The sequence below is a fragment of the Ciconia boyciana genome, chromosome 8 (assembly GCF_034638445.1).
Source record: "Ciconia boyciana chromosome 8, ASM3463844v1, whole genome shotgun sequence".
Taxonomy (NCBI): Eukaryota; Metazoa; Chordata; class Aves; order Ciconiiformes; family Ciconiidae; genus Ciconia; species Ciconia boyciana.
Genome location: NC_132941.1, coordinates 4565725 through 4593253, shown reverse-complemented (window position 1 = coordinate 4593253; position 27529 = coordinate 4565725). Strand labels below are relative to the sequence as shown.

The 27529-nt window shown below is 36.7% G+C and overlaps 1 protein-coding gene across 4 annotated transcripts in view; it reads left to right on the top strand.

The window, feature by feature from the left end:
* MEF2A (myocyte enhancer factor 2A) overlaps window positions 1–26697 on the top strand; it is a 92437-nt gene extending 65740 nt beyond the window's left edge. For all 4 annotated transcript variants that reach the window (XM_072869176.1, XM_072869174.1, XM_072869173.1 and 1 more), the window contains 6 exons: window positions 3016–3235; window positions 3451–3510; window positions 13891–14081; window positions 19444–19570; window positions 24948–25074; window positions 25585–26697. In XM_072869176.1, the coding sequence (XP_072725277.1) occupies window positions 3016–3235; window positions 3451–3510; window positions 13891–14081; window positions 19444–19570; window positions 24948–25074; window positions 25585–25942 (1083 nt within the window). In that variant the 3' untranslated portion in view covers window positions 25943–26697. The remainder of the gene's footprint in view (window positions 1–3015; window positions 3236–3450; window positions 3511–13890; window positions 14082–19443; window positions 19571–24947; window positions 25075–25584) is intronic.
* Window positions 26698–27529: the final 832 nt, after the last annotated feature.

Genomic DNA, 27529 nt, shown 5'->3' with positions numbered 1-27529 from the left:
TGAAGAAGATGATTTATCTCTAGCTTCTCTTTTGCTAGTTTTTCATACCTTGTGAACATGAGGTAACATTTCTAAATTTCAGGAGCCTCGCTGTATTGCCTAATCCTACCTAAAGGGTTTTTATAAAGATAGATTTTGTTGTGGGATGTAGGATAGTTTATTTACATCTTGTAGCTCTTTATCTGTCTGTTGATCAAGATTTTACAATATGTTACAGGCAGGCAAATAGAATTGGATTAATTTTGTCATGAAATCAATGGAATTTATTTTGCTGAAGACTGGATGTAGAAAGTTATTTAGATGTTTAAAGATAAAGACTGGTGCACAATGGGAGCCTCAAAAGATTGGTGTCTTACTCCTTTTGAAATTCTAACAGATACTTCCTTGGACACTGAAAGGTCTTTGAAAATTTTGTCTTAAGTGCCTAACCTATTTGCAGCCATAAGTCACTTAGTTGCTTTAGAATGATATGATCTGCCCCATAGTGTGATCAGAGGATCGTTTTTCATTTTAGTGTTATCTAATTCAAAAATTAAATTGTCATTGTCTGAACCCCATATATTTGCTGGGCAGATTATTCATGTTCTCCTCAGTTTCATATATCCACTTCAATTTTGGGGTCTAAGGCAAAAAGAAGATTTAGTGGAGAAGGACTCTTGGAAGAGAATTATTAGGCTCCAGAACTCAAGAAGTCTGGGGATAACAGTAGTGTAAATTTTGCATGTTTTTCATGGAGGTGTGCATGATGACATTTAATTGCCATCTACAAAAACAAATTAGTGTTGAATATTACAGGGGAAGTATTTTCTAAGAAAACTAATACAGGGCTCTGTCACAGCCTTTGAATTTTTTAACATTGCAAATCTTGTAGCAATTAAAGTAAATGGACTGGCTAGGTTAATCAGCACAGACCCTAGGGTAATTGAGTAGTGTGTCCCCAAATGGCTTGCTGATACTAGAAATTATTTCATTGTCCAGAGCAATGAGGCCATTTCTGGGCACTTAACAGCAAACTGACAGTCATGATACCCAACATCACTTCTTTTAGCAAGTTCTTTATACTTGAATGAAGCCAATATCTTTTTTTTCCTGCTTTGTTTTGAAGCTTTTGATATCTAACATTTCTGTGTGGAGACATCTTCTTCAGGCCTCATCTCTCAGTATAACAGAGCTAAATTGCTCTCTCTTGATTTTCTGTGGTCTTTATGAACAGCCTGAATTGTCTGTGTGGACATCAGCATAAATAAAAAAGGCAACATTATTTTTTAGCTCTATAGTTCTGTATTTATAGCTTAAATTGGACCTGTTATGGTTCTATTTCCAGTACTTATGGGTCTGTATAAGAACATAGTTTCTTTTGTTCTAGTGCACTCGTTACTGTCAAAGGGTAGGAATGAGGCAAAGTGTGAAGAATTCAGTCATAACCAAATGAGTACCATAGATGGGCAGAGGCAGCCTTTATTGTAAGGTGTGGGGGGAAGTTGTCATGTATTAGTTCTATATCGAGAAACCTACAGAAAAAATGTTCCAACTGCTTCTAGCTTCTAGCATTGTTTTAAGCATACTTCAGGTATTTCGAGTTTAGTTTGAGTTACTTGACAGCATGCTGTTTAAAAACAACATTTTTTTGGTAGGTATTAAATAGTTTCTTGTAGTAGTTTCCCGTGAAAACAAGTACCAGTGCAGCTTGTCATTAGTTAGATACTGTGAATGATTTGCTAGCATTACATCGCTATGCTTCATTACTTTTTCCTTCCCTCTGTGCCAAAAATTGATAATTATTCTTAGGAATGCTTCAGTAGGGACACTCACTGGCTTTTGCTAGTAAGAGATTTTGTTTCTTGTAGAAAATGTATTATGCTCTTTTAATTAGTGTAGTTATTGTTATATTTCTAATATTATCAAAATTGTCATACAGAAGTATCATTCTAACTAAATTTTAAGCTGCACGTGACAAAAGTGCATCTTCTTAAGGATACTTGCTAGGTCATGAATGTTTGTCATCCGCAGTTGACCTCTAAATCAAAACTATTATCTCTCTATTCTGTCAATAAATACTACTGAATTTTTACCTTTAAATTGTACCTGTCATGGTTTTGTTTCCAGTAATTATGAGACTTGTGAAAGAAAATAGTCCCTTTTGTTTCAGAAACTCATCACTGTCAAAGGATAGGAATGAGACAAAGGCCAAAGAAGTTAGTCATAACCAAATGAGTACCATAGATGGGCAGGCATCTAAGCTTTTGATTCAAACAGTTGTTGAATAACAAACATATATACTTCAGAAAAATAGTTGCCTTTTAAATAATGCTGTAAAAATAAGAATTTAAAAAAATGAGATTTGCAAAAAAGCAAGATGGAGTGGTTATTCAAGCGGGGTCTTGTGGAACACAGCTCAGAATAATGACAATTGAAATGTTTAAATTCAAATTACTGAACTTAGTGAATTTCTAAAGGTCTGTTTACTTTTTATAGTCTGAAAATTAAAACATTTTAGAGATTAGTAGCAATAGTTTGGCAAGGTTATTAATAGAAAATGTTATTACTAACTTTTTCTTTTTTTGTGTAATAACTGACTTTATTTTGTAATGTGCATGTTTATGCTTACATTTTGAAGGTGCAACAGTTCATTGATTTGTAGACATGTTTAGCTTGTCATTGCTTTGTAATAATCCAAATTAACTGATAATTTTGTTGTATTTCCAAGCTTGCTAATTCATATGAATATCTTCAGGTTTTTGTACTTGAACTTTCAGTATTTTAGAAACTTATGAGTAATTCTTCTGGAACTGTATTTATATGATGTATAAGAGTTTAACACCATACTCTACAACAAATTGATGTTTAAAACTTGTATGCTTAATAGAGTTTAAAAACTAACATAATTAACTTTTTTTTTTAAAACCTGAGTAATTCTTGGCAAACTTTAATGTGTATTTTTATAATGTACTATTTCTGCAAACATAGTTAATGCTAATGTTGTTGTCTTGTGTGTATTCCTTGTCTTTCCTCCAGCCTGGCTTGCCTGCTCAGAACTTCTCCATGTCGGTTACAGTTCCAGTGTCCAATCCCAACACTTTAACCTACAGTAACCCAGGGAGTTCCCTGGTATCCCCATCACTGGCAGCCAGTTCATCGTTAACGGACACGACCATGCTCTCCCCACCTCAGACGACCCTGCATCGGAACGTATCACCTGGGGCCCCTCAGAGACCACCGAGTACTGGCAATGCAGGTAAGATTTCAGTAATGTTGTGTTTTCCTTTTATACCCTCTTTTTATTTATTTATTTATTTAAACACCCCACCCCCCAAACAAAAATAAAAAGTAACAAGTTCTTAATGGTATCTGTGCATTTTCTTTTTTTAACTGCTTAAGTTTTGAAGTGCAAAATGGTATGATACTGTAATGCGAGTAAGTTAGTTTAATGCTCTGGCTTATTTTTATTAGGTGGAATGCTGGGGACAACTGACCTCACAGTGCCAAATGGAGCTGGTACCAGTCCAGTTGGTAAGTGCAGTATCATGTCTTTGTTGAAAAATAGTATTGTGGTTTTAGTTTCACAGTTACTCAAAAGCAATTTTTATTTTTACTCTTTTGAAAAAGTGGTTGTGGAAGAACAAAGGTCATAATTTTCTTAGTTGCCTTGTAATTGGCAAGTCTTGGAAATTCTTATCAGGCATTTAACTTCTTACTGCCATGCCCTTTCCACTTCAGTTGTATTTGCATTTTTTATTTTAGTGGTTTTCAGTAGTAGCATGCTGCTCTTGCTTTTGTGTTTCTTCAAAGGTGTAATTACAGCACTCTGAAGAGATCTTATGTCCGCCAAATTTCTTAGTTTGTATGAAATTTCCTGTGCTTACTAAACTATTACACTAAAGACAACTCGTCTGTGTTCTCAACTTTAGTATTCACGAGACCTGGATGTTTGATACTGGTTGTGGTGCCAATCAAAATGAAGAAAATACAGACTGTATTGTTTGTATTGCCATGTGTATCTTGCTAATTATTTTCTAGCAGTTATACAAAGGCGGCAATAAATCTTGGAAGCTGATAGCTAGGTTCTGTCTTAATTTTGGAAGATGATCAGAATTTCTTTCAAAAACAAATTAGAGATCTTGCCAAAAATCAAATTCACAGTATTTTTTGGTCTTTGGTAAAAAGATATGATAGCACTTTTTCATTTAAATAATATTTTGTTTCCTCTAAACCAAGTTTACTACTCCGATAGAGGGCAGGCAGCCATTGAAATTTATCACGCCACAGAAAGACAAAATAAATGACAGTTCACCCACTTCCTTCATGTTCCTTCCATTCCTTGAGATATCTTGGTAACTGAAGGTCAATTTTGGAAGTACACATAACTCTCCTTGGTATGCATTCATAGCAAGGAATTAGAGAAGCAACTGTTGGCCTTAAAGTATTTGCCCACTGGCTACTTAGTGTGGCGACTGGGAAAAAGCTCTTTTGAAGATAAAGTCAGGCAATTGAATTTATGAATAAAAAATGCTGCCACTACAAGGCTGAAAGCACAGGATTGACTTTCCACTCTTCATCCATTCTTTGGCTATGTACAGCAAAGATATGAAATATTAAAGTGTGGTTTCCATCAGGTAAGCAAGATTTTAAATGGAGGAAGCTTCCTCAGTTGGAAAGATGTCTATTTTTAGAAACTGTGGAGGTCAGATGTTGATTTCCATAGCATTTCTCAAGTCAGACTAAATAAGTTTACTATCAAGGCGTTTCAGGCCTCTTTTCCGAAATCAGGCTTTAGTAACAGCAGCCTCAGATTTAAGACTACTTCTTTCAATAAGCAAATAAAAGTTGTTTACAGCAGTTGCTATAGAATATCAAACTGTAGAAATACCCAGTTACAGCAGCTTGGTGAACATATTTAATGCAGTAAAATGTTTTCCTTCTTGCATTTATTAATAGTTTATGTGAAAAGTAAAAATGCATCGCTTATCTCTTACTTTCCAGAACATCGCACCCAAAATGTTGTACATATACACACTCATTTCTAGAAAGATTTTTTTCATACAAGTAAGAGTTGTGGCTATACAAGAACAGTGGAACATCTATAAGTAGTACCTCTAGCAAAACTCAAATACCTAGTTAAGACCAGAATGCTAAGCCACAGACTATCGTAAGTTGTCAGAGCTCCACTTTCTACTAGGGTATGGCATGGCTTCCTTTAAATACTGTCAGATGCACAGTAACCTTCTCAATTGCAACCAAAATCAAGAAACCGTACATAACCAGATTGAGTAAATCTGCTAACTTGTCAATTTGAGCTTGACAGCTGCTGTTGGAAGTGTGTATATCAAGTTAATTATGTCTGCAGAGAACAATGGTCTTAGTTTCTTGCTACGTTTATTGTAGAATTCACTTAAAAAATATATTTTCTTCTTTTAGCGTTCAATCTTTTCTTTTAAACTTCTCAGGAATGGAGAATTCTCCTATAAATATAGTAGTGAAAGGTCATGTGTCAAATTTGCAGCTCACAATTTATAGGCGAGATGTCAAAGATAAAGATGGAATACTGGCATACCCATATTCCCTGATATTCTCTTATAGACAAAGGAAAACCCCAAGTCTTACTCGATATTAGGAAGTTTTGAGCATTTGAGATTTTGTTCTTATTTCATTGAAATACACTTATACACCTTTATCTCTGAGAAAAAAGCAAGCAAAGGTTCTCTCGCATAGTTGGGACCCAGTTCAAAAAAAGATGTTGCATAAAATGGTTCATATTTAGTTCACGAATCTTTTTCTCAAGTCCTGTCTAACTTGATTGGAATAGATATGATTTGCTTTAGCAATCTGCCAACTTAACAGTTTTTCTGTGGAAAATAACTTTGAGTAAAAATATCTGTGTGTTGTAGCAAAGATTGGTAGGTGGGTTTTTTTATGCCTAGAACAGAAAATTTGGTGATCATTTTATAATACTGAGAGCTTATTTCACATGCAGCTGTCATAACTCTGAAAAAGCATTTTTATTTTGTAATATTTTTAAAATTTTACCCACTACATAAAAAACATTTGTTGAAAATTTTTAGTTGGCAAGTATCTCAGTTTTGAGAGGGGAAAAATGTCTGGCATTATAGCAGTGTTTGCTTTTGAGCTAATTTATTTTTTGTGTTAATTAGGTCAAATGTTTCGGAGCTAGATTTTTCATGATGCTATTGCCCATGGTCAGTGTTAAACCCTGTTCAGTTTGTGATGGGCATCTAATATGCTTCAAGGATCTCGTATCACCAGGATGTGTACAACTTGCTATTTGTTGTCAACATCATCATGGCTTGAACACATGATGCGTGTCTATATTACTCCTTTCAAAAGGCTCTGGAATGTAATTAGGCAAAATATAGCCTCACTTGCTCTGAGTACCCAAATACAGGGGAGAGTTTCTTCGACTTTGAACTGAAAGGACTTGATGGATGGATCACCTTCAAATTTGTCATGAGGTCTGCTTCACTATGTTCCAGTAGATTTGGTATTATACCTTGAATCATCCAGAGGTTGCCAATGAAGTGCACTTCCAGTGAAGCTGTCCCATCCTTAAGGACTCTGAGAATCAGAAAGGCTCAAAAGAAGTACCACTGTTACCCAATCTCTACTTTTTCTTCCATACCTTTCACGTATGGCATTGAGCTAGAACCATGCAAAGGGCCTGAGCTGTTTTTCATTGCCAATGCTGCATGAAAACCATAAACCCTGAGACCTTTGAACTAAGATGAGTTCCCTAAGTTCTTCCCAGTCCTAGGTGATTTTGAAGGAGTTGTTGGAAGTGGAGGCTCTTTATGATCTCACAAGGACACAATATTACCTGTCTGTACATTTTTTTTGTCAGTGAAGTAGCCCTTCTGGTCAGTAATGCAGATTATGGACCCAGTTAATCTCCTGGGAAGTTATCTTTCCTCTTACAATTTTATCATCAGGAGAATGGATAAGAAAGATCTAGTCTTCTTGAGTACTGAATTTCTCCTCTTTATTCCAGAGCTGTGTCTTCTCTAATGTCCTCACTAATCTTCAGATTCTAAGAATATGAAGTAAATTTAGGAATCCAGAATTTCTTTGGAAGAGAGCTGAAGGATATATCTGCTTGAAAAACTGTCTTGTGAGGTATTGGATCTCTATTAAGAGCCAATCTAGGTCATGTGTAATCTTTTATCCTGGCCTTGGGAAGGATTATGCAGAGGTGCAATAGACAACTTGCACACACCTGTAAACTCCCTGTGTATTGCCAGAAAGGGATCAAGACAGAGAACTGTGAAAGGCCACACCTGTAAATGGTTCCCTTTGTCTTGAGGGCTTGGCTGATTGGGAGAGCTTTTTCTGCATGTCTGAGGACAAAATAATCTTTCAGCTTGGTCTTTCACAAGTCTGAGTCAGGTGGCTAATATGCTGCAGTTCTTAAGAGTACACCAGAAGGCTTCAATAACAAAACAGCTTTCTGTGCATACCTTTCTATTCATGTTGTTTTGTTTATTAAATGAGACACACCCCAATGAGAAGTATCCAACTAACTCTGGAAAAAACATACCTCTTGCAGGAATTTTGCTTGAAACTGGATTGATGCTATCAGCCTCTTCCTTAAGAAAACAGACTTTCTTCTCCCTCCACCCCCACTCTCAGAGTCACCAGTTTGTATCATCTGCATCAGCTAAAAAGCTTGGTACGGTTGTTGTAGAGGACCACTTTAGGAAAGCAGCTGTAAACCTTGAGCATATTCTTACTTAAGGTTATGTGTTACTGGTGGTATTTCTAATCTGCTGTACTTTCTCTTCGGTGTGACAGGCAGTATCTGTCAAAGGTAGTCTTTCACTAGACAGAGCTCCTCACTTCCCAGCTTGTATTGAAAGGGGTTTGACTTAAGAATGTATGTTGAACTGATGCTAAATGCAGTGGATAAAGGTTCTTGCTCTGTAATGTCAGTAGTGTTGGTATAATGTTTTGCCTTGCTCTGATCTTTAAGATTATGCAGGTAAATACAACAGTCAGTGTTTCACCCTTCTCCAAGAAAGAAATTGAAGGATCCCTCAAGAATACTGAGAGCAGCTTATTTACTCTTACAGCTTCTAAGCGCTCTCTTTAAGGAAAAGCAGTACTGAAAGTGGACTGCAGACCAGCTGTTTCACAGGGTGCAAGCTGAACCTTTTTCCCGTGCTAGACGTTGTCAGCACGTGACAAAGTTTGATCCATCCATCATCCTCTGATTAAATCAGCCGACAAGAAATGACTGGCTGAAATCAGCATTAAAAACATGCTGTTAGAAGAAAGCATTTTGAGATGTTTTTGTTTGTTTGGGGGTGGTTTTGTTGTTGGGTTTTTTCTTTTTTTTTTGGTGGTGGTGGTTGTGTTTTGTTTTTGTTTTTTTCCAAATTGTAGCAATCTGTCCTTGGAAACCACCCATCCACATGTGATCAGTTCAGCCCCTGAACTACCCTTAGATTTTAGTTGAAATTTCGTGTATTGTTGTGTTCATTATCTTACCATAATTTCTCATTTACTAAGAGGTACAAGACAATTCTGGTTAGAATTTGCCACATGTATAACAGATTATTAATCTCCCAGCTGGATTAAAGTATTGCAGCATATCTGTTTGTGTGAAGTCTCAACATTTACATAACCTTGCCCAGGATACAGCACCACACATCCTCAGATGTTCTAAACATATCACTTTTGTTGTCCATTCTTTACATTGGCTTTGTATAGATACATAGAAATCAACAAGTTCAGAAAGTAGAACTCTGATTTCATTAACTGTTAGTTGACAGAAGACCTAAAGGGCATCCAATTGCCACTGCTAATGTTTCACACAAAGTTGAATAACATTTAGATACAAAAGCTATATGCCTTTGTTTTAGGTTTGCTGCTGCATACTGAATAATAACCCTGGTCTTGAAGAAGGCCCATTTAAATTCTAAATAGCCTTGAAAATTGTCTCTGCTTTTATGTAGCTTTAGGCAAAAAAAATTTTCCAGCAACCTGGGAAAAGAGGGGCTTTTTTAGTTTTGTAACACGAGTGAGCATTCCCTTGACACTTAGTCATGTTTATTTCTTTTTGCTGCATTTTAATATCTAAAGTACTGCCTTAGAAGTATAACTCTTATGTTAGACATGTTTCAAAATCTTATATTACTGTCAAAGGTATATTTTAATTCTCATCATAGTATTATCTGAAGTATTGATTTGTAAAGATCAGTGGAAATACATTTATTTCGATTCCCTTGAGATGTTATAGTAAATTATTTCCAAAGCTAGCAGAGAACTTAGGCTTTGTGAGATGATGGTAGAACCAGCAGTGATTTCTGTGCAAAGCTGAAAAAGGTATGAACAGCATATGCTGGGTGGTGGTGGTGGTGTTGTTTGGGTTTTTTTTAAATCTTATTTCCACTTGAAGCTGTCATACTAAAAAAAAAAAAAGTAAATAAATAGAGCAACTCATGCACATAGAAATGCTATTGTTGTATTTACTTGCAATGTGTCTGTGTTGTGTGTTGTTGTTCCTCCTCCCCCCCAGTCCTACATGTAAATGTTTTTCGTTAGTAGATTTTATCTAGTCTTCTAGATGCATAGTGAATCGATGGCTTATTGCAAACACAATTTTCAGTTTACTTCTAATTATGTGACATTTGTTGGGTTGTATGATGTCATTTGAGGCATAAATATTTATTTACTACCACTCTTATTTTTGCTTAATCTTGTATTGCTTTGCTTGCCCACAATTATTTTCCAAAACTGTGTGTGACTGTTCAGTTTCTCCAAAGGTGAACCACAAAAAAAGATTAATGGCATCAATGACTATAATTTATTCCTTGAGTAGTAATAAGTACATGGAGTACTTTCCAGCCACGTGTGTTCATTGTTTCAGCTGATGTGATTTATATAGTGAAATATGAGTCTGGCTCATGTAATTGAATGCTACGTCTTGGGCTGCAGGACAATAAATGAGATTAAGCTGTATTACATTTCTGAAGGCAGAATATACAGTTGTTTAAAATGGGTGGGTTTTAACATTTAGCTTCAGAAAAGAAGTTACTTCAAAAGTAAGCATTTTCTGACTAAACAAGAAGTAGGCTAATGTTGTGCATTGGCAATGTTTGTTATCATAAAATCTAATTAAATTATGATTTATATAATTGAGAGCTTCTCATCTTTGCATTGCTGTCTGTATTCCAAAGAAGTGTTTCGAACATGCTTTCATAGTCTGTTTTAAAGAATTAGAGTTAAATAAAACTCTTCCAACTGAAGTAAAAACAGTAGTCTTATTTTGCATTTACGTAGGATTTTATATTCTGTTTCCATTTTTCAGTTTGATAGTGTTTTGAAACATAAAGTAATTGTCTTCAGGGAAGATCTATAGTGGGTGGGGTAGATACAATTTCTGTATTATACAAAATAGTAAGTAGAATTTATGGGGTTATTAAAGCCTCAGTTTGGCAAACTGCCGTATAGTTGCATCATCCTGTAATCATTATCTTTTTCTGGCTCCTGACCTTACTCTAAGAAAACCCATGCTTTTAGTTATCCTTTCACTCTTAACTTGTAATTTGATTTTCTTATTAGATTATTAACAGGAAAAAAGGTTTTAAGTTTCATATTAAAAATGAATATTCTACAGTCTTATTGCAGCCCCAGCATATGATTCTTCAAATAATCAATATAGATACTCCAGCATTTGCTAAATGTTCAATGCTTGCTATTTATAACAAAGGGCTGCTAGTGGATTAATACCCATAGTATTGCACACTTAACGACTTTTTTTGTTTCTCCCGTTCTTAATATATTTTTTTCTAAACACCCTCAGCCTTTTGTCAGAACAAATGCTTTGACTCTGCCCTGCAGCTGAATGATATTGTGCAGAGAAGGCAATGGCAAGGAGTTTGTTGTTTTTGACAGCACCACTAAAAGCATGAAATGTTTCTGAAGGACTGGCAGAGCCTTGTAATAAGGCCTGCAGGAAATGACTGTATTGGGTGTGGAAGAAGGACACTGTCCAGATTTAACACACGAGCTACCGAAATACTTGAAAACAGAGGACAGGAAATGGTATCATAGGATAGCCTTAAATGCTATACAGAACTCCATTGTTTATACAAAGTATTATTGTTCTGAAGTTTAAATTCAACTTGGAACACTGCAGCTTTGGCATATAAAAGGTAACACTGACAGCCTAGTGAGTAATAAAATGCTATTTATTATTAAAGCCCAGACTAGTTTTTTATAACAGTAAGTTCTTTAAACATTCTGGCATTTTTGCTGAAAATGGAAGATACTGTAACAATTTTTTATATTTTGTATATTTATAGTTATTATTAATTTTTATTTTATATTATTAGTTGGTGAAAAATATGCTATTTTCTAATACTTTTTCCTCCCTCACATCCATTTCCAAATCCATTTAATTTTGAATCTGTCCATTGTGCAAGATTTCTCCTGCAATCTAATACTATGTAGGCTGTCTATAACTAATGTTTACACTCATTTATAATGGATAGGTATTGATGCATAACAGTATTTAACGAAGCCATGATTCTGTGAAAACTGTCTCTCAGTTTCAGGAACCTTAGGGGTAGCACAGAATTTAATTTTTCTTCTTTGGCTGGTTGGTTTTTCTGTGTGGCCTAGCTGTGGCTAGTTTTCTCCTAGCAGTCAAGAGTGTATTTAGCTCTAGTATGTATTCTCAGCTCCAAACCAACTTTTCAGCCACTTTAGCTAAATTTTATCACTAACCTAGAAGCATACCAATAAATTCTGCTGTTTTCTGCTGAGGAATGTAGATGCTTTAATCACGAAATGAGTTTTTGCTGTGGTTTTTAATACAGAAGGAGGAAGAATGCTGACATAAAAAGCTTTTTCTTCTTTCTGCTGTCTGTGTTTCGTCCTTCCCCCATAACTTCTGAGTTAAATGGTAGAATTCTCAGAAAACTTATTCCCATACCTCCCATACAAATGCCTCAGCAAAGTACTAGATTAGCATAACTCCTCCTTGCTCTGTTAACCTTGAAAAACTCAAGGGACGTATCAGATCATCCATGTGTGGTCAGGCTTTTGGCACAGTAGGAAATCCACAAAGTAAATCCAGAATTTGAAATCCTGGCTTTAAAGTTGTGAATTTACTGCTCATCCATATGTGAACAAGGATACTGTGGTTGCAAATTCCAGTAAGTTCTACCTACTTACAAGGTTTTTCTTTAAAAATATTTAGCAATAACTTTGTTTCCAAAAAGACCGTTATAAAACTCAGAATATCTTCAGGTCAGCACAAGAGCTTTGTTACAATTCTTAGATTAATATTTGCTTTTTCCATTTCTAAACTGATAAAACAATATGTAGGGTTCCATTTATGGTGGACAGGGCAAAGGTGAGCATTGCATTTGGCAGTTCCCCCGCCACGTAACAAGGATCAGCAGTAATGGAGGAGGCTCCCTCATTAGCATCCTGGTGAATTCATACCTGGGTTCTCAACGTACACCAGCTAAGTATCTTAGCAGTACCAGTCACCTACATGAAGTGTTGTGCTGTTACTGATACATGTTCAGTCCTGCTAAGCTTTTAAAGGCATTAAAAATTTTTCTAAAGAAGGTAGAATGTGACACTGACAACTTTCTTATTTTAATTGCTTTTAGATTAATATGTACTTAATGTAATAAAATTGGATTGGGCATAGGGGCCTATTCAAATTAGAATAATAATACAAAATTCATGCCAGTATGGCGCTACAGGCTATTAGAAGAGAATTTCCCACACAGTGAACTTCGTGTAATAGACTTTTCCCTGAATTGTGACTATAAAGGCTGCTTTCAGAACTGCAATGTTAGTATAAACATAATCTTACTATGAATTGTATTTATACACGCACATACACAAGTTCTGTAGTGTGAACTACAGGGTTCCCTGTTGCAAAATCCCCCTCGCTGAACAACATTTGTTTCATTTGCAGCTGAATAAAGTGCGTGTATTTTGGGAATTGTTGCTATAAATATGATAAAATCATTGGAATGTGCTTTTAAAATTTTTTCTGAGAAATATATTTTGGCTAACATGATTGGTGCTTTTGTCAGTACTGGAAAATGGAATACTAGGCACTTAACTGTTTTTACTGTCTTGTTACTTTTTTCTGATCTGTTTTGAGTGTAAGCTAAGGCCTGTATCTTGAGCGTATTCAGGTTTTGGAGATTTCAGTCCTGAAGCCAGAACCTGTAGGCTTTGGCTTGTCTAATTCTACTTAGAATGAGTATCAAGATTAAGGTAGAGAAAGACGTGTAAAATAAATCGATGAGTATAAACGACGTGTATATCTGTGTCCAGAGCTTGGAATGAATTTGAAGGGAAAGGATTTGTTTCCCTCATGGTTGCTAAACATAATAATCAGACAGTATATATTTTTGAGACTGAAATTAATTTTATTAGAGAATAGATACTGGAGTCCTGCAGATCTTGAATACATTTTAGAAATAGAGACTTTAAGAGCTGATTTTTTATTCTCACAGGCAACAACTCAGTATAGTTCATGTTCTGTGGGGGTGGGGATGAAGTGGGGTTGTGCAAAAGCACACACTTTTTTGCAAGCTCAGCGTGGAGGAACTTCAAAGGGCAAAATAAAAAAAACAGAACAGATGTTATTAGAAATAGTTCTTTGGCAATATGCTCTTTTCAGCGTTTAAGCTGCCACAGTGTGCCCTTGAGGTGATACTACCTTTACAGATTGATCTTCTGGTGAAAGTGGTTTTTGTTTGTTTGATTATTCAATGCTGCACTTCTTGTGAGGTTTGTTATTGGAAGTTTTACGAAAGAAATATTTCATAATTTGTACATGTGCACCAAAATTTTGTATTGCTACTTCTCTTCAGTCTTACAGTACATTTGTTTGTCCTCTTTCAGGAAATGGGTTTGTGAACTCTCGAGCTTCACCAAGTCTACTTGGAACTACTGGTGGTGGGAATGGCTTAGGCAAAGTCATGCCTACAAAGTCTCCACCTCCACCTGGAGGAGGCAATCTTGGAATGAACAATCGCAAACCCGACCTCCGTGTTGTCATCCCACCCTCCAGCAAGGGTATGATGCCACCATTGGTAAGTTAAAACATTTTTTCTATGGCTGGCTTTGTAAAAATGAAGTGTTCTGTCTACATGCACAGGGAGAAACGATCTCATCTGCTTACCATAGGTTACAGTAACAGAAAGGTTTTTGTATTCTGAAATTTCACTAATGAAGATCTAAGTTATAAGTTGCTACCTTGGGAGAAGTTAAATTTGTAAGGAATCTTTTTAAAAAGTGTAAAATAGCAGTCTGACCTAAATGCAAATAGAGTGCGATCCTAGAGACATAGATTGGGATTTTGTGGTTTTGGTATGACATCTCACTGACTTGATACCGAGAACTTTGTTGGTTTGGAGGATGTGGGTTTTAAAAAGGGTTATGCATTATTCTGTGGAGGAATGGCTGATCTTATTGGTGATGTGAACTGTATTAACATGCCCCAAAGCATACTTTGTACATGTTTTTCCTGGGTTTTAATGGTTGTGGGATGTAAAATGTAGCTTCAGTGGTAATGATGGTCTGAGAGAAATGCTTGTTTGATGTGGTGTGCTGGAATGCAACCTTGTGTGTCCTATGGTGGATGTCACGTCTTCAATGAAGGCATAAAAGAGTAATGAGGATCAGGCTCAGTCCCTATTTGTGTACTTTTCAATACTACTGTGCAGTTTGGCATGTTGGTAGTAATGTTTGTTCAGCCTAGATTTGGAATAGCACACAAGTTTCGTGTCAGGCATGAGGCAACCGCAGCATTGAGACCGGAACAGGTCTTTCAGGAAGAGTTACTCTATTTTTCCTTTAATTTGGTTGGCCAGATCCTTTGGTCTTAGTCTTTCACTGTCATGTAGAAATGTTAAATATCTATGTGTACATTTTCAGTTTTCTGTGTATGGAAGAATGAACCATAACCAAGAGGTGCAGGATATAAACAATACAAGTACTCTCTGTATAATTCTTATCTGTTTTTAAGATACCACAAGTGCTTACATTTGTTACTGGTGTTCATGATGAATAATACAAAATTAATCCATGTAACAAAAGCTATAATTATCCTCAGAGTAATGATTCTTGAAGTTTTAGGTTTTTCTAGGAATAATGAAGTGTAGAAGACATAGGAAATACATTGGCTGATTACTAAAGTGAAAATTACACTTTTAAATTAATTAGAAATAGATACAAGAAGAGGATCCTGTTAATGCAGTTGTTCTAATGTTAGCAGTATACAGTACCTATTTACTGTTGCGTTGTTAAGAACAACATAATATTCAATTTAGGTTTTGTCTGTCTTTTTGAGGAAATTGGAAAGAGATTTCAGAGTAGAGATACTGGGGTGGTTTGATGGTTGTATGTGAAAAATATTTTGGTACTGAGCTGGATGTTTATTGGATCAGTCCAGCCAGAAATTGCTGTGGTACATATCTACATGTGTCATCAATGTGTAGCTGTGTCCTTGTTTTTACTAAGCTCTTTCTGCGCTAATTTTTGCCAAAGTGTGTGTTCTTTCAGTACAGTATTTTTTAAATTGACCTGAATTACATAAAGTATTATACTTCCTCGTAGTATTATTTACAGAATCAGGTAGCAAATTCACATTATTAATTAAAATAAATAAAAATCCTGAAGCACAAACGTGACTTTTTCTTTCATTTTTGAAAGCAATGCTATTTTTAGTAACTGTATTATCCCTCTTGTTTGCTGAGTACAGTCGGAGGAGGATGAATTGGAGTTGGTGAGTTTGGGCTACTGTTTGATGAGAGCAAGATGCTGAAAATGTCTTTTACTACAGTTTTTTAACTGTAGTTTCATTACATATTTTAAATAATTCCAGTGTTCCCTTGGTAGCAGACAAAAATACATTTGTTTTATCAAACTCAAAACCTGACCAATTCAAGTTGAAAACACATCCAAAGTCTAGTGCTTTCCATTTGTAAATTTCTGGTTTTTTTCCTGAAAATATTTCTGTTTTTCTTGGAGGGAACATTGGAAAAGAGCCTTACAGAGTAACTGTCCATGTGTATAGGGTATTTACTGTCTTTTATGTAAAATATAAATAACCACTTATCACCCCCTAAATTACTGGAATATTTTTAGAAAGTGGCTTCACTCGTGAAGTTCTTCAGATTGTAACACAAGCCCTGTATTACTTCTCTTATTTTCAAGGAGATTACATCATTGCTGGTGAGGTCACCTGTTTGGAGTTTAGAATTATTTCATCCTGCATGACATTATCAAACCACAGGGGTGTTCCCTGTTTACCAAAAGGAATAGAGAATTGCAAATGAATAATTCTACCTTTTTCCAGTGGAAAGATAGTCTGCTTTTGAAAGGAAACTCTTGGGATTTGTGTTGCTCTATTTTTTCCAAAAGGTTTTAACATTTGGCATTCTGTCTGGAAAATAACCTAAGGCTAAAATAATTCGTAACTTATTTTTAGAGCAATTTGCAAATTGTTTAGCTGCTGTAGCACAAACCATGCAGAAGATGCTGTGTCAGAGTGCGATTGTAAAGATACACAAAGAAGTCTGCCTATTAAATACCTTGATTTGTTTTTGAACATGGACCTGTTGCTAATATGAGGCTCTAATTGCATGAAAGCATGGAAAATGTAGCGATTTAGATACATTTATTGATGAATGCATGGTGTGGGTTGATTTTTACCTTACACATGAGCAATAAATTTAGAAAAGTAAGGGGAGATGATTTTTGAAAGTCATTATTTCAAGTTTTTAAGGTTTATTGGAATGACTTAGTTATAAACAGCTGTCATGCATGTTCTTCTCACCTTTATAGAGGAGTGTCTGGTTTCCAGTGCAAGCAATAGAGCTTTAATTCAATGTAAAAACACGTAATCAAGATAGTATTGCTATTGGAATTATGCAAAAGCACTTGAGTTAAGGTATTCCTACCTGCTAAAAATTGCTATGCTCTTTGCAGCGTGCGGTAGTGCGACTTGCTGAAGGCGGGTTGGTTTATGGATACTGTATGGAGCGTGGGCCCTCTACTGGTGTTAAGAACTGGGCTCATCTGTGAGGGGAAGAAAGCTCACACAAAGGAAATGTAGTAGTGTCTTCCTCAAACGTGGTAAAGAAATATGAAGTACACCTGCAATGTTACATCTCTTATTATGCTAATTTCAGATGCTAATTCCAGCGCTAGAAGGCAGTTCCAAATCATGTCTGTGAACATTCATTCTATATGGTTGGAACTGAGCGCTGAATATGAAAAACAGATAGGAATGGTAGCATAGCATGAAGCAAGGAATCTGAATTCTTCCTGTTACTGCTATCATTTGCATCAATTTAAAAAAATAATTAAAAAAATTCCTGAAAGTTGTCATGAATCTTTGGCTGAATCTCCAAGTAAAACAAATATTAGACACATAATTCTTAGTGTCTTTGTGTGGCTGAGTGTTCAGGAATTATATTCAGAAATAAAATACCTTAGAAAACCACCTTTATTAGCCACTCGGGGGGGGGGGGGGGAATCCCATGGGGAAATCCTTTGGTCTGGATTGTTTCCCAGTATACTCCTCTAACTTTTCCATTATACAGTAATCCCAACTTTATAGGCTGCCATCCAAGAAAGCTTTGGAAAAAGGTCAATTTCTGACAGACACAAAAATCTGCTCTAATAACATATCTTTATGCCAGATAAACTTGGTCTAGTGGAGATTTTCAGAAGTACATAAGTGATTTAAAGGGATAAATTGCACAGAAAATCAGTGGGACTTTTTCTGTGACTTAGGGCTTTGAAATCTGGGAGCTCTGAAGCAGAGTGGGTACATCTGCTGAGCAAATGCCAAAGAGCCTCCAGATTCTTCTGAGGCTCAAAGGTGGGCTTTCAACAGCAGCCAGACAAAGCAGAGATCAGAAGCTGGTAGTCAGTGGAAGATTGTAGCTAATTTTAATATGGTAGCTGTGGTGTACATTTTTTCTTTAAATTGGAAAGATACAGGCCAAGCATTGATAGCCCTCAATTCATCTTCGCAAGTTTAAGCTTAAAATTGAGTAGAGCCATGTTTCTGTGCCTGCTCATTCCATTATTACAAAGGGAATCCTGCATTTTTAATACTGCTCGCGCTCTCAAGATCAGAGTGGAGAAAAAAATTAAGTGCTGCAGATACTGAAATACTTGTATACCTGTCCAAAATAAGGAAAAAGTTGTAGTAGCTTCAATCTTTTAAAGCTAGGAAGTGGAACTGTACCAAAGAGATGAAAACCTGCTACTTTTTGTAGCAACGATTTTTTCAGAGATAGAGGGAGGCTTGCTTTAAAAACATATTTTCAGTAGTTTGAAATACGGCTCCCTTAATCAGGAATGGTTCTGTAAGAATGTAGAAATACAGGGTGTAGAGACTTCTACTACTGCTAGTATTTCTGAGACTTCTGTAGGTAAAACTAAGTATCTGTTGTTTAAAATAAAAAATGTAGTATTTCCTGTTCTTGACAGTATCTGGCGTGGCTAAATGGTGTTGAACTACATATTTTGAAGAAAGATTTAAAGTTGCCTCCATGAAGAGTAGTACGTTCTGTGACAGAACAACTTTGCTGTCTGGTGGTAATCACCACAGTGTTTAATACAAGGTTTTCTAAACAGCAAATTTGGTTAAAGAGCTTAATTTGAGTGGTATGTTTGCTACAGATGTTCATTCTGGCACGTGGGAAAGAAAGGCTGTTATTAAAAAGCCACATCGTGCCTACAGTTGGAACAGATAATCTGAGACAATCTAGTTTAGCTATTTTTCCTGTCAAAAAGCACAGTTGCTCTGTGTGAACTCATATGTCATTTGCTTTGAAACATATCTGCATTATAACAAGTACTCTCTCAGTTTCTCAGGAACCATGGGAACAGCAAGATTATTTTATCACTGAGGTCTTACCAACACAAATTTAGAAGATCTCTGTGTTCCTTTCAGGACAGGTGTAGTCAGCACAGTGTCAAAACTGGCAGCTAAAATTTTGAAAATTGGATAAACAGCTGGGAAGTGGGAGACTCTTTTCTGGTAGAACTGCACCTCACCATCTGCACTAAAACCCCATTAAAAAATAAGACTAAAAACTCTTAAGTCACTTAAGAACTTCTGAGAATTGTTGTATATATCCCTAAGAAATTGCATTTATTTTTATGTCCTTCAACTCTAACACTATTGAAATATGCATGCACGGGAAGCAGACCAGTGAGTCTTAATTTTTCATTTCAGTTTGCTGAGATCATTTTGGTTGTCTTGAAATGTTTTGGCTTGTTTCGAAAATCTGTCCTGACAAAAAGGATGTAGTTGTAACTAAAAAAATAAAGCAAAGAAACGCATTTTAATTGAATACTATTTTTATGTTAGCACTTGATTTTCCATTGTTCTAACTGATATCACAAGACGTTGTTATTTTTAATCATTTATAGAATACCCAAAGGATAAGTAGTTCTCAGTCTACACAGCCTCTTGCTACCCCTGTGGTGTCTGTGACAACTCCAAGCTTGCCTCCGCAGGGATTGGTGTATTCGGCCATGCCTACTGCCTACAACACTGGTAAGCATTGTTTTTAATAAGTGGCTTGATTTGTCAGATGCACAAGGCTTTTGTGATTCATAAGCCCAGAAAATTTGCATTTCTGTGACACTTCACTTTATTTCCCTATTCAGTTCAAATGAAGGCTTTTATTCATCAAAAATGAGCCTTTAGCTTGTAAAATGTGTAAATGTTGAGACATCAGGAAGAAGCTTTCAGTCAGTCAGGTTGCACACAGCTGAATACAGAGAGAGACACAATAAAATGCATTGCTTTTAGCAGCAGCATTCAAGCTTTCCATCTGAGAACTGAAAGGCCTCACGTTTAAGCAATAGTTCATCCTTCAGAGCATACAGTCCCTTTAGTTCTGCTCTGTGCAGTTCCAGCAGCAGGAGGGAATCGGATTCTTCTGGGGCTTTCAATTTACAAAAAAGCACAGATGTACAAAGTCCAGATAGGGCCTTCTCCTCTTCAGTAGTTCTATCAAGAGCGAGGTGGGGACTGACGGGAAGGCTTTGTCAGCATTTCACCACTGCAAGTCTCTACTATCTGAAGGACCTTAAAACTACTTTTTATCCAAGATGAGTGTGATGCAAGGAATTTGGTAATATAAGTGATAATTGGTTTGCTGGTTTGGAAAGTAGTTCATGACGTGGTGCCTCCTACTTTGTGTCCGTACCAATAGAGATAACTTTGACTTCGATGTCAAGGTTCTCTATTTGTTGCAGACCCTGTATGTAATCAGTAAAGGAATTTTTGTAATAATTTCCTTGAAAGACTGCAGCCTTGATGGCGTCAGGTTGATTACCATTGATCTATGATGCATAGTTTAATTTTCAAATGCACCTGCAGAGAAACTACATTGCAGATAAGTGTCCATAAATTTTGTAAGTCAGAGTTAAAATAGCTATTAGTTAAAACTAAAAAGGAAAACAAAGGAAATAATGCCCCAGTTCACCATTCCTTTTAGATGAAGTCTAGTTAAGATGTTCAAATGTAACTGCTATAGCTTGTTAAAACAGGAATTTCTGAACTGGGGACCACTGTGTTGGCAATGTTTATGTCTTATTTGGTAGACTTTCAAACTCTGAAAAGATAAAAAATCTTGCTTCTCTCTTCTGCAATGATAGCTCTTAGGAACTGAGCTACACAAGAGAGCTTCCCTTCATAGCTGATCAGCTCTGGCTCTCTGGCTAGACAGAAGGGCTTGAGAGTATTATTGCCTTCTTTCTATGAATCTAGGAAGATCTACCTCTCCAGTAGAGAGGATTCCCCAGTAGCCTCTCTTCCCTCAACCTGTAGCGTCTTTGATGGCTGTACACAAGTAGCTGGCAGGCATGAGATGCTCAGGAAGCTGGGAGGCAGTGGAGGGCATACCAGGAAGGAATCAATCACTTTTCCTTAAGGAGCCACTGTATTGGGTTTACGTGGCAAGGCTTTGGTAGTAGCGGGAGGGAAGGGGGGCGAGAACATACATGTGCTGCAGGGGTGGCTTCTCTAAGAATAGATCAGGAGCTGCCCCAATGTCAGACAGGGCACATTTCAGCCGGCTCCAAAATGTACCTGCTGCTGCCCAAAGCTGAGCCCATCAGCAATGCTGGTGGCCCTTCTGTGATCATATATTTAAGAAAGGGTAAAAAGCGCTGTGCAGGTCTATTGTCAGTGACCCAATGTTCTTACTTTTGTGCAAAGGTCAGGAGAGATCCAAAAAAACCTTCAAGGTTTGTAGAAAATGGCTAAAACCTGAGTGAAATAGAGGTTTTGTAATTTTCTTCATTTTCTGCAGGAGGGGTGCCATCAGGAGCATGTAATGTTGGAAGATGGAATAGATAGAGTAGCTATCCATTCATAATTTTCCTAACAAAACCCATGCAATTTTATACATTTTTCTCCACTTTTTTTTAGCTTTGGAAGTCTTCTCTACAGTTCTTAGTTTAGACTTGTAGTCATCTTCCAGCCAAACAACTAGCATCTTTTCGTATTTGTGTCTTTTTGCATTAATGTGCTCATTAACTGACATTTACTACCCTTCAGCCACTTTCTGCATTGGTTTGCCTCAGAGGCACTGCCTGCAGGCAGTTATTGGCATGCATGAGGTTTGCATTTTGAGAGGGACAGCTTAGTCATCAGCAACAGTAAATATTTATACCACAGTAGCACCCAACTAAATTGTTGAACACTTATGCAAATAATCGCTACCCTGAGGGGGGTTAAAGTCTAAAGAAAGGAATGAAGGAGAAGGTGGGGTTGCAATAACAGTGTAATGAGCAGAGTGAGGAATTGGGCTTGGTGACTTGTTTTGGATTATAAGCTTAATGAATTTGCTGGACATAAAGATCTTGGTTTGATATTTGCCACAAAGATTGTTTATATATTGCATTTAATGTCTGTTTAAAGTAAACAAACAGTTCTGGTCCCTGCTTAGAAGATCCACATTGAGTTTTACCTGTCACCTAACAAATCCCTTCATTCTTTTGTACAGTCTGACAGTGTTTTGGGAAACAGTGTTATGCACCTCCTTCGTCCAGAATAACCTATAAGCTGATGGCTAAACCAGGCTTTTTGAGTGAGAGGGACTGTAGTCTGAATCTCAGGAAGCAGCAAAGACAATTGAAACTGGTGTCCTATGCAATGGACAAGTGCTGTTATCACTGGGATATGACTTTAAAAACCAGCCCATTTCTTTTGATAATGCAATAATTTGTGAAAAGCTTTTAGCCTCCAGTGTTTTTCAGACACTTTAAAATTCTTTCTATTAGATTGAGTCTTTCAGGGGATTTGCAAAAAGTAATCTGATGTTGAAACCAAATTGTCATCTGGGTATTCTCAGGGTAGTCCCCACTTACGTAGCAGTTTCAGTTTTGCAGTTCAAGGACTAAGATAAAATTTAGATACCTAAATTGTTTTGCTGGATTGATAGGGGTTTTTTCAAGGCTGGAAAGGATAGATTCAGCTCTTAAATCCTTAATGAAAACGTTGGATATCAGTTTTGCACAAATATGCTATTCTATGGAATTTGTTTTGCTGGAGGAAGGGCCAGAAGGAACAGAGTTACTTGTTCTAAAACAGTCTAGGCATTTTTAAAAAAATATTCAAAAACCCACAGAGATCAGTTAAATAGTAACTTACACTTGACAGAGCATATCTAGCCATAAATTATATTACTGGCTTTAGGTCAGTTATTTTGCTGAGGCACAAACTTCAAAGGTATCTTGTTGTTAGGATCACAGCAGTAATGGTTTCCGTCACGTAGAAGGCACTCTTTTGTCTGAATGACTTTTCCATCTTGCATCAAGCCACTCATGTATAGAAATAGGTGTCCGGCTTTTACTGCTAGCAGATACATGATTATTTAGGGAAATGATAATGCAGCTAATTGTGTAGTGGCATATGTATTCTTCGGAAAAGTATCTCCTCAAACCCCTGTCGTCAGACACGTTCTGTCCAAAGTACCAGAAGTTAATTGTCCATTATCATAAAAGCTGTAATTGCAAAGAAAAACCACATGGAAACTGAATTCCTATAAACATTTTCTTCGGGTCTGCTCTTACAGAAATTCCATTGGCACAGAATAGCATGTCCATCTCAAGTGTTTACATTTACTACACTTGCACGTTGCCGTAGGTCTGGCTGCTTTGAAGGTTGAGTGCATGTCCTAGTCGTTGAAGGGTTGGATATTTTTTTTTTTTTTTTAGTTTTTAGTTTAGTCTTGCAAAAGGGCTTTGGATTGATCAACTTGGAAAAAATCTTTCTGAATCTGCACAGAAATACTTGTGAGGGGTTTTCAGAGTTCCAATAAAAATGTCAACTGAGAAGAAATGAAACAAAAAGAAAAAGGCAGGTTAAGTAGCTTCCCTTGCTGGGGTACAGCTGGGCTTCCCAAGGCCTTCAGGAAGATTCTTGCAGTCATGCATACTAGAAGTTGTCCACAGCAAACAAGTTGGTGGGTGGGAATGGGGAAATTGTTCAGGGAAGCTTATCTCAAGAGAGAGAAATCATAATGGCGTTGTCATTTTAGGGCAATACTAAAAAAAAACCAAAGAACAAAACAAAAAAAAAACCCCAACAAACCAAAAAACCTAAAACCAAACACAAAACAAAACACAAACCCTACTTAAGAATTTTTGGTTCATCTGCTGGCAGTATAAAATAAGTTTGGCTGCTAGCATTTTGTCACATTCTCAAGAGACTAGAAATTATTTTAAGGAAGCTGTATTACAAAATAATTAAAAACAGATAAGTGTTTGCGTCTTTGTTTTAAAACCTGAAAGAAAAGCATGAGTGATAATGATAAAGTGAAAATAACTTCCTCTGTGTGAATGAAGTGAGAACTGTCTAAGCATTATAGCCTGGCCAAAACTAACAGCCAGTCACTGACTGTTGATTAGGAATATATTGTATTTTCTATTATCCATTTAAGTTGTATTTCTAAATAATTACCAGTTTTTGTTCTAAATAAAGAAGTTTATTTTGTTTATTTGATACAGAGAAGACAGTTTAATCAGACATAAAGTAACGAGTGAAGCTCTTGCGGGGAGAGGGAGAATGAGGCACGTTACAGTAGGACTGCGCAAATGGAGTGACAGAGGGGTCACTAAGGCTCCCAGCTGCCGTGACTTTGGTCACACCATCCCTTAGGCATCCAGCCCCAGCCCTTGCCTGTGCCTCCCCACCCTGACGGCAGCTGCCCGTGTACCAGTCCCTGCCTTTCCAGAGTCCCTCTGTCTGCCCTGGCAGCCAGGCCAATAGCAGCCAGCGCCGTGCCACTGGCTGGTTTGGGTACAGGTTGTAGGGCTACCAACTGCTTTGATGGGAGCCAGCCAAATGGTCTCTGCGTCTTATCTGACTTAACTGCTGCCTCCCATCTGGGAACTGAACCAGAGTCGGGATTTCTTTAGTAAGTTCAGTGCAAGAAACCCTGTTCCTTTCTAGTGACTTGTATTAATTCTTCCCTTTTTGTTTCATTTTGGAATTTCCATACAGACGAAAATCTTCAAAAATACAAATACTTTTCTTACTGTAAGATGCACATATATATATAAAAAGATATTAAAAAATACATGAATATGTTGTACCTGTGGGTTTAGAAGAAGCTATATGAGACAGCAACATGTAGGAATTGAAAGCAGAATGCAAAAAAATTGTCATTTGGAGGCTTATGTCCTGTTAAGCTCCTTGCGAAGTTAGGAGGACTGCTCTCAGACTTCAAAGTTCTCATGTTTGGACTCCTTTGGATCACTTGTCTGTTTTTGGCAGAAAGCCTTTATATTTGTGTGTGTGCCTGTGAGATACACACATTCTCACATTTATTTTTTTAATATATATATATATGTATGTATGTATAGATATAAAATAAACCTATAAACTACTTACTTGTTTATTTGTTTTTCCCTCTTAGATTACTCCTTGACTAGTGCAGACCTGTCTGCCTTGCAGGGATTTAACTCCCCAGGAATGCTGTCTTTAGGGCAGGTATCTGCCTGGCAACAGCACCATCTCGGTCCAGCAGCCCTCAGCTCTCTCGTGTAAGTACATCTGGTAACGTTACAGTGCTGCACCCAGTCGGGAACTTCTGCCACTTCAAGATGAATAATCCGCACTGGGGAATATTTAGCACAAGACCGTTTTAATTTCTTGTCTGCCTGGTGATGGCGCATTGCCTTTCAAGTGTGCTCCTTGGCTGCAAAAGCGTTCGTATTTCATGCTGTTTGTCCCTTTTTTCTGGTTAGTTCAGTGCTCAAGCTGACAAACTGTGTCCCTGCAGGCCCAGCCTCTTACAAGGGAGTCACCTGCATGATGAACTTAAATGTCTGGCAAGATTTCTGTTTGTTTTTAATGTCTATAAATGCATTCAGACCTTTTATTAATGCTTTTTCCAACTTTGTTTCTTCACTGCAGTAAGTTGCATTTATTGACATACTCATTGTGAGGGTGTTGAACCACAAGACCACACCATCAGACAGACACATGAATTGTCGCTTTCATTTTCTTTTTCGTGTTTTCTTATTTCTGCCTTTTGGTTTTCTTTTTCCCAGTACTGGCAGCCAGCTATCTCAGGGTTCAAATTTATCCATTAATACCAACCAAAACATCAACATAAAATCTGAACCAATTTCACCTCCCCGGGACCGTGTAACTCCCTCTGGGTTCCCGCAGCAGCAGCCACAACCGCAGCAGCAGCAACAGCAGCAGCAGCAGCAGCAGTCACGGCAGGAAATGGGTCGCTCCCCTGTCGACAGTCTCAGCAGCTCCAGCAGCTCCTACGATGGCAGCGATCGGGAAGACCCGAGAAGTGATTTCCATTCGCCTGTCGTGCTGGGAAGGCCACCGAATTCCGAAGATAGAGAGAGTCCATCAGTAAAACGAATGAGGATGGACACATGGGTGACATAAACTTGCAGTGTTGCCTCTTCAGTTTTGTGTTCTCAAAATGAACTGTCCTGACATATCTAAATTTATAAATAAGGACATGAAATACATATATTTATATGTATATACATACATGCATATATATATCTTCACATGCATATATATGTGCTAGTGTGTGTAGCATACAGAAAACCATCAGGCACTTATGACAAACTTCTTGTATAGCTGCAGATGTCCCATGGTAAAAAGTAACAGAACAATCCTATAGGTATTGATCTAGTCTGGCACTTACCTGGACTTGTTGTTTTAATAATATAACCTGTTTTGCAAAGAACCGTTGTACCCGCATTATAATCCTACCACACTAGATTGCAGAAACTGAGAGGGCTCGCCTGTAGTAATGTCCCTGTGTGTTTTATTCAAGCTGTATGGTTACTTGTAGTTAAGAAATAATGCTTTGTAGCAGCAGAGCAGTAGAAAAGCAGGAAGAAGAAAGCAATACTGTACATAAAATGACCTTTATATTACCCAACCTGGCATGGGTCTCTATTGCAGAGGGTGCATGGAGAAGGGCTGATGCTATAAGAAATAAAAATAAAAATAATAATAATAAAAAAACACAAAAAACAAAAACCCTGTTTTGCACGTGCAAAAAAAATAGTGTATTGGGTCAAAGAAGTGATTTTTTTAATGAGTGAAAGAGAGACATAGAGAACTCGCATGAAATATTCAGAAAATATTAGCCTAGAAAATAGAACATTAACAAAATAAAATTAATATATTAAGTTATAATTGGAATATGTTTGACAAATTTGTTTTTACGTTCATACCTTTGAAAAATATAGAAACGGATTTTAGCTCATGTATATTTTATATTAAAGAAAACAATACCCTAATGAATTGAAGACTATATATAAAGTTATATACAGTACTTTTGAACACATTCTGCTATGAATTATTTATATAAGCCAAAGCTGTATGTTGTAGCTTTTTTGTAGAGTATAGTTTTATCTTATTTTGACTTTCTAGTTTTTGCTTTCAAAGATGAAAAGGAAAAACTTGCAGGCGGAACCTTGGGGGAAAAATAAGCCATGAACACTTATATGTAAATTTAAATTTGAGCCAAACTCTTTGTGTATATAGCATCCTAAATATATTATCACCTTTGGTGTAAGTACCTATGTATTGTACGTTCACCAGATTAAAAAGTATATTTTTGTGGATTGACGCCAACTTGAAAAAAGGCGAGGTCCTTATTAAGTAGAGTATTCACTGTTTAATATTTACTATTTTGTTAAATATACTGTACTTTCTTTGGATTTTAATTATTATTAATATTATTATCCAGATTTTTCAGAGGGTGTATAAAGGGGTTGTCCCCCTCACTGGTGGTGAATGTGTGCCGTTAAATTGTAATCTCTGTGCTGTATGGTTAAGCTTCATTATACATTTTATATATATGTATATAAATAGCAAAGTGGCAAAAAAAAAAAATCCGGTGTTAAGTTCATCCTGCATAAATATAAAAAATCTGTTACAACACATTTTAAGGCATCATTTTAAAACTGCCTCTTCTGAGGAGGAAAAAAAAAAACAGTGGAAAAACTTGAC